Source organism: Condylura cristata, unplaced genomic scaffold (assembly GCF_000260355.1).
Source record: "Condylura cristata isolate star-nosed mole 26May11 unplaced genomic scaffold, ConCri1.0 scaffold00040, whole genome shotgun sequence".
Classification (NCBI taxonomy): Eukaryota; Metazoa; Chordata; class Mammalia; order Eulipotyphla; family Talpidae; genus Condylura; species Condylura cristata.
In genome coordinates, this window is record NW_004567141.1 from 1509345 (window position 1) to 1520111 (window position 10767).

Genomic DNA, 10767 nt, shown 5'->3' on the forward strand with positions numbered 1-10767 from the left:
TCCCCCAAATATGTCCCAACCAACCCTAGCAGCCCCCACTGGTCAGCTGTCAAGGCAGGCAGGCTCTTCTTCTGGAAGGAAAGTAACTGCACTCAGGTAGCACTTACAGTGTCCCAGGCACTGTCCCAAGTGCTGTATGTTTACTAATTTAAACTTTAGCATCACTGTGATGAAGTTTCTATCATTATTTCCACATAAAGATGAGGAAACCAAGACACAGACAGTTGAGATGACTCATCTAATGTCACAATCAGAAAGAGGTCTTGCCGAGAGCAGAGCCCTGGGCAGTTGGACTCTATCTGAGCCTGTAAGTTTAACTCCCACATCAAATGCTCCACTTGGGAATGGGAGAGTGGTTAAGCATTGCCTTTCTCCCTTTAGTGTCTTCATTTGAGCCCTAGTGAGAGATGTTCTTTCTACTACAAGGGATTTTCTGTTGACCACCTTCCATCCTTCCTTAACTTGGATTTCTGTGTCCTGAATCAGATTTTGGCAGGTGTGTGTGCTTGTGTGTAGACATGATTGTCCTTCATCCAGTGGGTGTCCCAGCAGCATCCCCTAAGTTGGGTGGGTGGGAGAAAGCATGTGTGGAGTAGTCAGAGTACGTGATGGCAGTGCCAGGGAGTCAAGAGTGCAAACACATCTGGAAAGTAACTTTCCACTGACCCACCCTGCCCGGACTGCTCCCTCTTCTTGCTTCTAATCTGATCTTGGTATTTATGGAGATGCTAAACAGATCACACCCTCTGAGGATGGAGCCTAGGAAGACCCTACAGCCCTGTTGATCTCATTACTCTGTGTCTTGTCAGCAGATCTGCCGCCCTGCTGCTCATTCAGGCTTCAGGCTAATCATATTAATTGAAATATTAAACATTCACAAAAATGAATTATAATGAACTCCCCTTGCTCTTCCTCCCAGCCAGCAATTGGGGAGACAGCTGCCGGCAGCAAAACACCTCTAATCCTTGGCTTAGTTTGTAGTCCCCAGATAGCAGGTTTCAGTCTGACAGAAGCAGCAGAATTTAGGGGAGGTGGGAGATCTGTTAGGCCCTCCTTTCTGGGTGGCTCTCGGTATATCTGTTTTCCTTCAGACCATGGAAGAAGAGCCCTCAGAAGTCAAGTCTGGGGAAAAACACCCTATGACTCAGAGGCCCATTCTGGGGAGCTGCTCTCCAGTCAGAGATGAAACTTCAGAGCTCAACTTCCTACAAGGTACTTGGTCTGCCCCTGTGTCTAACCTCACCCTACCTATTAATCTTCTCTGCACTCAAAGAGAGGCTGCCCTACACAAGAAAGATTATTGACTTTATAAAGGGACAACTCTAGGTTTCAGTTTTTTGGAAAGGAGAAATGGTGATAATTGGGGTATTTTTCAGTAAGGGCAAAATGTAGTGGTGGGATGTGTGGGCAGGGTGGCTGGGCACCAAGTCCTTGTTGGCCTGACTAACTGAAAACAGAGTGAAGACATTTGCAGCAAAATCTATGCATGTGCACAAAGATTATATAACCTTCCTTCCCTCAAGCGGCTTCTACTTCAAGTGGAGAGTTAAGACTGACCAACACCAAAAGCAATAGTGAGTTCGAAACATTGGTAAGAAAATAAAGTAGCTTCTCTTGTTTGCACATCAGGTGTTTGGGACTTGGGTTATAGAATGTGATTGGTCAGAAAAGCTTTGCTTGATGCACAAGAAGACCATGAAGTAGAAAGAAAACATTTGCTCTACTATGCATGAGAGGAGAGGGGTGAGGGGTCAGTGCACATACCTGCTTGTGTGCGCACATGTAGATCAGCACTATTAAATACAGGGCAAGCCATATAGTTTTAAAAGTTCTAGTAGCCACATTAAAAAGGTAAGAAAAAGTGAAATTCAATTTAACATTTTAACTGATCTATTCAAAATATTATCCAATATGCTTACATATGATATGCAAAATGTTCAACATGTATTCAATATGTAGATTATTAATGAAATAGTTTACTTTTTTTCTATACTATGTCTGCAAAATCCAGTGGGTATTTCACACTTCCGGTGCATCTGACACCCAAAGCCACATTCCAAGGGCTAGGTAGCCACCAGTAGCCACCTGGAGCTACAATGACCTTCCTGCTCTAGAGGATCCACTACTTTTTTTCTCTGAGAGGGTGGAAGAGGGTGAGGGGTGGGTCAAGGGGGTGAGAAGAGAAGGCCTTGACCTCCAGGAAGTACCCACTCTGAGTAACCTCTGTTTCTGCCTGAAAAAAATCCCCCTGACAGATGGCAGCTTATCTCTCTCTCACTCTATTAAAGCTCGCTCCTAAAAAAAATAAACAACCAAAATGATTACTAACGCAGATGGGGCCCCTGAGAGGCAGCCTGTAGCCCACTACCTAATCTACCTCTTGTGTGTTTTTCCTGGCTTGAGAACTGCCAACCTTTTCCCTTCTTTACCTCAGTCTTTGCTGAAAAGGATAGAGGCGGACCACCCGGGGACTCCTCCAAGGCTTGGCCTAATGCTGGGCTCATTTCTCATGTCCTTTCTTTGCTCCTTGGGGCAGTTGTTCACAAATCCAAAAAGACAGCTTCCCTTTGGGGTTTTCTTCTCTGCCTCTCAGTAGCCTCTGCAGGGCATGATCTCTAGGGGTGTGGAGGCTCAGCAAGTGTGCATTGGCAGGCTGCCTCCTGCCCTTTCCAAGCCTCTATTTTCAGCTCTCTGGCTTTATGTTTCACTTCCCTGTCTTAATTAGATACTAGAAGAACACATCTTAAAGACCAACTGCCTTTCCCTCCTCTACTCTATTGGGAGTGGGAGAAATACTTTAGGATTTATGAGGAGCAAGTTAATCTACTCCACGAGGACAAACTTCACGCAGGGTGTGCCCCAGATGTTTTGTTCCAGCATTTAAAATCTCAGAACATTTCCTCCTTTGCAAAAGTCAGTACACTCCATCCTATGGGATGCTTTTAAGTTGTTTTAAGATTTCAAGATTTCTGTCTGTCAGGACAGATGGCGGGGTTAGGCTTCTGGGTCCGGGGAAGGGAAGAGGTCTGGATTCTTTTCCCACTACTAGGCTTCCTCCAACTTTCACCTCAGTGAGAGAGTCAGAGACCAAATTCTGTTCCTGACTCCAGGATCCAGTTTTGCTCAGAGTTAGGGAGGAAAAAATTCTTTGATGTTGAGAGGAGTCAAGTAGAAGGGCTAATACAATCAAGCCCGGAACTCAGTCCACAAGCCCGGGAAGGAGGTTCTGTGGTGACCCTCCCCATCTGACTCCTAGGCTTCAGAGCAGACCCAGCGTCGCTTCCCCCAGCGCCTCCTCCAGGCTCTGGGAAGGGCCGTGTTTGTGGGCGGGATCAGAATGAGGGCGGGGCCGCGTTGTGAGCGGCCCCGTCGCCTTGACAACCGCGACAAGATGGCGACGCTTCAGGGCGGGCTGCTGGGGTCGGATCCCGGCGCGCTGAGCCCCGCGCAGCTGGAACAGCTGCGCAAGTTCAAGGTGGGTGCGCCCCACCCTCCGCCTCTATTAAAGTGCTGCTCTCCTAGGATAAGGGCCCGTTTGGAGGGTCCCCAAGAGAAGGGGCGCGGGGGCTTTATCTCAGATGAAAGAGAAAAGCTTGGGGGAGACCCCCCCGACAGACCCCCTGAGCTTTGGGGAGCCCCTGAACTGAGTCTTACAGGCACCTGAAAGTGCAGGAATAACTAAAACAGGATCTGACTAGAGAAATGGACCGAAATTACTGCCAGATACATTAACTTAGATACAAACAAGAACTTCCCGACAGTGGGGACCTGCCCTCAGTTACGGACACTGTGCCTGGGCAGCCACAGCGGCTTAGAGACACTACTGGTCTGTAAGTGATGGGTGGCTTAAAGTTTCAAGAATACTGGGAAAAGATCTCGGTTTGCCCACACGTTGCTTCCTGCAGCCCTTCACATCTCCAGAGCTTGAACCCTGAAATCAGTCTTTTCATGGAACATGACCCTTTGCTCTTGTGCCCCCCACCCCCCAGATTCAGACTCGGATTGCTAACGAAAAGTACCTCAGGACCCACAAAGAAGTGGAGTTGCTCATAAGTGGTTTTTTCAGGTAGGTCATTTTTCCCGAAAGGTCTAGAGGAACTAATGGAAAATTTTACTGGATCTTGTTGGGTATAGATGAGTGTGTCTTCTTCCTATAAATACTTCCTATTGCTTTCTGAAGAGTCTAACGTTAGGAAATGTGATATTTTTTCTAACTCTGGGATGTGGTACCCAGTAGGGTTTCTTCAGCTATTAAGCTAGAGATTTGCTTAATTTATCTTTAAATTCTCAAAGATACTAATAGTCATCCCCGTTAGCAGTAATGATATATACTTCATGACCCCTGAAAGCATTGAGAAACTCAACAGGCAGCCATTGGGTGGAGAACATTATCTGCTAACTCTGGCAGCTTAACAAGATCACTGGAACTTAAAAATTCACATGTGTGACCCTTCTCTACCTCAGAACATTGTTCTAGAGACTCCCCTCTAAGACTTAGGGAAAAGAAGACCATTTTCCAGGTATCCTGGAGCATATTCTGCCGGCATGGGATTTGCTTGAATGAGAAAAGAAAATGTCCTAATGGGATCAAAGGCACAGAACTAAAGCAAAAAATAAAATTAAAAAAACCATGGGGTAGCAATGAATGAAAACAGTAAGCTGTCTCAAATCCTGCTTGGTTTTAGACAAATAGGCAAGGTTTAAATAATAATGGTTTCCAGCCCTCCCTGGTGGCACAATGCTCAGCTAGGAAGCTAGCTGTAGCCACTTCAGCTAGAGCTCCATTCAGTCCCCTCCCCAGAGGTGACCCGCATGGCGCTGCAGACCTCTCCTGTCTGGCCCACGGCTCCCGTCAGCAGTGTATTTTGTGAATCTGCCTGTTCTGCTCCCCACTCTGTCTCTGGTGAATCCTCTCACCGCCCCTGCACTTCTGACCTGAATGCCAGTTCTGTATGCATAAACAAATAAATAAGTCGTTAAAAAAATAACGGTTTCCCTTTTCTGGCTGTGCCGTGGTCTCCTATGTTAGCAGTTATCACAATGTACGGTAAACACTGTCAGTGGTCTCTTCCTGTCCCCCTGAATCGTGGCTCTATTTGTGGAGCTCTGTTTGTGTCCCCAGGGCTCTCCCGGTATGTGGCTTCTCAGTGTTCTTTTGCTGATCCTCCCAGCCATTCTGTGACAGATAGCTTATTATTGCTTCCCTTTTACAGGTCAGAAAAGTTAAGGAGAGGAGAGGTGCTTTTGCCCAGTTGTTGAAGTTGGATCCCAAGCCCTGGCGTTTCCAATGTGTTGTATTGTAAGCACCTGGGAGCTGGGCACCAGAGACGGGACTGTCCTTCCTTCCTTCCCTTCTCAGAAGCAGATCCAAAGAGGTCTGTTTTCAAGGCCCCTTTGTTTTTCCCGCATCTCACTATTCCCTGTATGTTAGCCACGTCTCCAGTGGCAGCAGATTCTCAGAGGGCATATGGGAGAGGGTGGGGGAGACAGAGAAATCTGTTCGTGAAGTTGGCTGTATTTGCACTGGGAGTGAAACTCAGGCAAAGGATAGTTAGGGGTTCTCTGTCATTGTCAGCCCTGGGGATCAGGCCTTCCCGTTTTGCACTGTTTCTTCTAACAGAAAATGAAGGTCCTATCTCAGGGAAAATGAAGGATGATAGGGTCCTATCTTGGGGAGCTTACAGTCCAAGTTAGGAATGATTCCAGCAGGGAGATGGGGTAGATGGTAAAACCCTGAATTAAATCTCCCTCTTCCTTGTTCACAAGAAGGATGAGATCCCTTGGGGTGAAGAGGAAGGTATTTCAGTCACTTGTCTGGATGGCCCGGCTCTCTGCACACATTAGTTGGAGGCAGAGCTGGGTGGCATTGCCTGGCAGGGGCATCCAAACTTCTTCCCCTTCCGCATCCTCCTTCTGCCCAGGCCAGGTGGGCTACCTGGCTTTTCCTTTGTTGTCTCTGAAGCTTCCCAAAGAGGTGAAATCACCCTGGCCCCTTTTAGGCCTTTCTCTATCTGGGTTGGAAGAGGGGTGGGGGGGAGAGGAAGTGTTTGAAGTTTGATGGTTTGTCTTCGCTTTACTTTTTCCTCTGGGTAATACCAGGATGAGGCCTATTGCACACTTTGCTTTGCTTGCCAGTCCTTAACCCTGCTGCGGGCCTTGAGCCATTAGAAACTCCAAACTGGGCTTGCGGGAGTGCAGCTGTCATCTGGGATTTCAGGCCCTAATGATTCAGGACCATTCAGCCACAGCTCTCCAGTCCATGTTCTGGATGGACACTTCATGCCTTGGATTTTGGATATGAAAAGTGGAAAGAGTAGGGATCTAATTTTAAGCACCTAAAACATGACCTCATGTTTAGGGTAGAGAGACGGCAGCAAAGTGTGTCATGATAGGCTTTATTGGAAGTTTGTGTAAATGAATCTTCCCAAAATACAGTACTGATCACATGATCCCTTAGCTGGGAAATCTTCAGTAGATCCACAATGCTGTTCTTTCTTATAAACATTCTTTTGAAATGCAAAGTACAGGAAGGTGGCATATCCTCACTGGGTGAACTTCCCGCACGCACGCTGAGTGCACACTTGGCACTCGCGTCCAGGTGAAGAAACAACCTGACTAGCACCTCAGGCCCTCTGTGGCCCCTCGAGTCACTGCCCTCCAGCAGGGAGCCAGAACCCTGACTTCTAGCTTCCCTTTGCCTTCTTTGTGCGTTATAGAAGCAGGACTCTACCATAGGCACCCTTGTGTGCCTGGCTTCTGTTGTTCGATAGTGTCTTGCGGGTGCTTTGTCCTCACTGCTGTGTGACTACACCTTGCTTTATCCGCCTGTCCCCATCATCTCCCACTTGGGTCTGTCTCCTTGGCATTCATGGGCCTCCTTAGCTTCCCACTTCTCCCTGCACACACCCTTTCTCCAGCTAGCCCAAACTGCTGCAGCCATTCCACTGACCTTGTAGAGAGACCCAGACACTCCGTGAGTGCACTTCTGAACCCCAGGGGTACAAAAGGAGATAGAGATGGACATGACCCATTCCTACTCTGGAGGGACACATGTCTCCAGAACATGGGCTGTTTACTCATTTCTAGGCCTTGCCTCTCGCAGAGTGTCTAGGTCTTGGAATGCTCTTTCTGAGACCTCATTCTGCTTTCTGACATCCTGTGTGTACCTCAAATGCCAGTCACTCTGTGGAGGTTTTTGAGGTGCTTTACTCAGCAGCCTGTCTCCTCTGAATCCTGGCACACTGTTTTATTGCTCTTGTAGTATTTCCCGGAGTTTACTTAACCTTTTGGACATTTGGGAACTTACCTTTTACTTGACTGTAGTTTCTTTGAGGTGAATAAGAATATTTTATATTCTTATAAAATTCAGCCCCTCATATCTAGCACAGCAACTCACACACACTTGGTGCCTTATGATTACTAACTTGAACTGAAGGGAAAAGGGATCAAATCCCTACAGCTTAAGAGTCAGGTGTCCTGGCTTTGGAGCCAGGGACTGCTGGAGGGAGCACGGGCCCTGGAGAGACATGGGTCCTTCTTCCTTTATTTACTTGCTCTATAAACTTGGGAAAGTGCTTCATCTTTTGAAGACTTGGTTTCTTCATATGGAAAAAGGGGGCGTAATCCTCATCCCCTCACAGGGCTGTTGGAACTGAGAAAATATTGGTAAAACACGCATCCTGAACCATAGCGCTCCATGGGACAGGCGGCTTTGCGAGCCCGCAGTGCGACCCAGGCTATTGCAGGACCAGTACTGCCTGAAGTCCACCTTTCAGCTTTGTTTATGGTCTTCTCTGGCCCAGCCCAGTGGGACTTTGTTAAACTTACACAGAAAACTGTGGGGTGGGGCCTTCCCTGGTGGCGCAGCAGCGTTAGGGCAGAAGCTAGCCTAGCAGCAATGGCCTCAGTCATCCCCCAGCCCTGGGGGCTATCACAAGGCATGACAGACCTCAGCTGTGCGCCTTCTGGAGCTGCCTCCCGGCTCTGTCTCTGGGAAGCCTCTCACCCCCCTGCACCTCTGGCCTGTACCCCAGCTCTTTATGCATAAATAAGTAAAAATCTTTAAAAAAACAAACCGTGGGTTGTCTATCTTCCACCACACGTGAGTCCTACAAGAATTAGGCTGCAGGGCACAGCAGGTTAGGACGCAGCACTGCAAGCTAGCACAGCCGCTTCAGTGTGAGTTCGATCCCCGACCCTGGAGACCACATGGCGAGGCAGACCGCTCCTGACCACACACACACACACACAGACACGCACACACACGCTCCCCTCAGCAGTGTACTTTGTGGATCTGCCTGTTTTCCTCCCCACTCTGTCTCTGATGAAGCCTCTCACTACCCCTGCATCTGTATGAGCAAATTAAAAAAAAAAAAAGTTCATTTGAATAAAAAAAAAATTAGGCTGCAGACTCTTCACCTCTACAGATGACTTGGTACCTGGCTCTGTGAAAATGTTTGTTGAATGACTGACAAACTTGACCTTGTAGCACTGACTTTGTACCAGTGAGCTAGTACCCAGGATATTGCTCCAGGCTTGAAGCAAGGTTGTGAATGTCAGGAGCCCAGCTCACTGACTCCCGAGATGGGCAGTCGTTTCAGGTGGGTCTGCTTCCTGAAAGCTCAGCTTATCTCCCCTCACCCCTTAATGTCTTCCAGAGAAATGTTTTTGAAAAGACCAGACAACATCCTGGAATTTGCTGCAGGTGAGTAAGCCAGTGGGAGACCATCAAGTGAATTCAGAGAGATGAGCCCAGGGTTCTGCCTGCTGAAGCTGGGGTGCTTCTTCACCTTAAGCCTCCCAAGGGAGCTTTTTGCACAAGACTCTTTCATCCATTGTCATTTCCTCAAAAGGAGGGCAGATAAGAAATGAGGCAGAACTTTCTCCTGGTGAGGGTCGTTAAGAATTTTGTGATTCCCAGCGGAACATACTGGCAGCGTTTTCCCTGGAAATCTTAAAGCCTGGTTCTCCACCAGGCTGTACATTAAAATCACCTAGGGAGCTTTTAAAAAATACCTACACCCAGGCCCACCCCCAGAGATTTTTATTTAATTAGCCTGGGGTGGGGCCTAGCACGCACTGTAAAGGCTCCCCAGGTGATTCTAATGGGCTCCACTGCCCCAGATGGCTGGGGGGTCAGTGGTATTTAGAAGGAAGGGCCTGTTGGGAGGATTTCTTGGGTCCTGTTAGCCCTGGGGGTTGGTTATGTCCTCAAACCATTTCTAACTGAATCTAAGTATGTCTTTGCTGCCACAGCAGATGCTGCCTCTGATTCACATTATGCTGGGTGTATAAAAACCCTCTCTGTCGTCATCCTGCCAGAGCCTGGCTGTCCTCTGAGAGGATATTCACAGAGAGGGCGTGATATCTCAGAGACAGGAGTTGGCAAGCTGTGTTGAGACGAGAATAACACTTGGCATTTATTTGGGCCCCACAATGAGCCCAGGAGCAGAAAACCTAGAGACTCCTCAGCCCTCGGCCCTCTGATGGCTCAGCAGGCAAAGGGCTGAGGGCACAGCCATCCCCTGTGAGCTCTTCCTGGGACTGACTGAGCTGGCTCACTCGGAGCTGATGGGGCGGGGCACAGTGACCCTGGGGGTTTGCTGTGACGGCTCATATTGTGGTGTAAAGTGGGGGCCACCAGCAACTGCTAAGACGGAACCATCCTAACTTTTTAGCCGAGTAAGCTGTCTCTCCTGCCCAGTCTCTCCCCCTTGGTTTTAGATGATTTCTTTTTGATTCTTATCCCAGATTATTTCACGGATCCAAGACTTCCCAACAAGATTCACATGCAGCTCATTAAGGAGAAGAAAGCAGCTTAATTAGCAATACCATGATGCTCAGCTGTTGAGAAAGACCAGAAAGAATCCAGCCTCCGGGTGGGTGTTAACCTCGCTTACTGACACAGACTTCTGTACTCTTGTGAAAATAAGCACTGGCTTATAGGCCCAGGGTGTGAACAAACCAAGCAGAGGAATTGAAGTTTCATGCGAGTGTGTTTAGTTTTCTTGACACTATTTTGGGGAATTAGGGACTGTGAAGAGAGGCCCAGGGTTTGTCTAGCATGTCTGTGGCAGGAAGCGAGATCTAGCTTTTTAGTCTAGTGAAAGGAACTGGGAGGATGGAGAGCAGCATGTGCTGAGCAGACTACAGGGAAGTGGCGATGAGACAGTGCATCCAGGCCTTGCTCCCTTAAGGCAGCCTTCGGACATCTACACCCTTGATGGTGGGAATTGAGGGGGTTCCCGCTGCCTATGGACACTGGGGTGGCATGCTTTCCTTGCTCCCTTTCCCTTGAGGCCAGGCTGTGCCTATAGGACCATCCCATGTTTTCTGGCAGGGTGATTCTGCAATGATGTAGAAGGTTGGGCTTTTTTTGTTGTTGTTAATGTGAGGTGGGAAGAGTCACATTCCTGATTTAGCACAGTGATTTCTATTTTGCAGGGTCATCTGGATGCAGGAGAGCCCTGGTACTGTCACTGTGGGTTTCCAAGCTGCCCTGGACTGTCTGCTGTTGCAAAGGCTTTTAAAACTACTCATTAAAAACAGCTTTTCCTGTTCTCCCTGCTTTCTTTCACTCAGAGGGGAGAAGGCATTCTTCATGGGAGGGCTGCTGGGGTCTCACTTGACCTGTAGGCCACGAGCCTGTTTCTCTCAGGGTAGGCCTCTAGACTCGAGGGCTGGGCTGTTCCCACAAGAACCTCCATGGTGCCCACTGTTACCCACCGGCCCCCCCCAAAAGCCAAGAGTGGATAAAAGAATGGGCGT

At 48.4% G+C, this 10767-nt stretch overlaps 1 protein-coding gene across 1 annotated transcript; it reads left to right on the forward strand.

Annotated features, from left to right (window-relative positions):
• Positions 1 to 3390: 3390 nt before the first annotated feature.
• RIIAD1 (regulatory subunit of type II PKA R-subunit (RIIa) domain containing 1) lies at positions 3391 to 10529 on the forward strand. The gene is made up of 5 exons (XM_004693700.2): positions 3391 to 3475; positions 3990 to 4066; positions 8658 to 8704; positions 9751 to 9878; positions 10444 to 10529. The coding sequence occupies exons 1-4, from the start codon at positions 3392 to 3394 to the stop codon at positions 9819 to 9821; spliced, it is 279 nt and encodes a 92-aa protein (XP_004693757.1). The 5' UTR covers position 3391; the 3' UTR covers positions 9822 to 9878; positions 10444 to 10529.
• Positions 10530 to 10767: the final 238 nt, after the last annotated feature.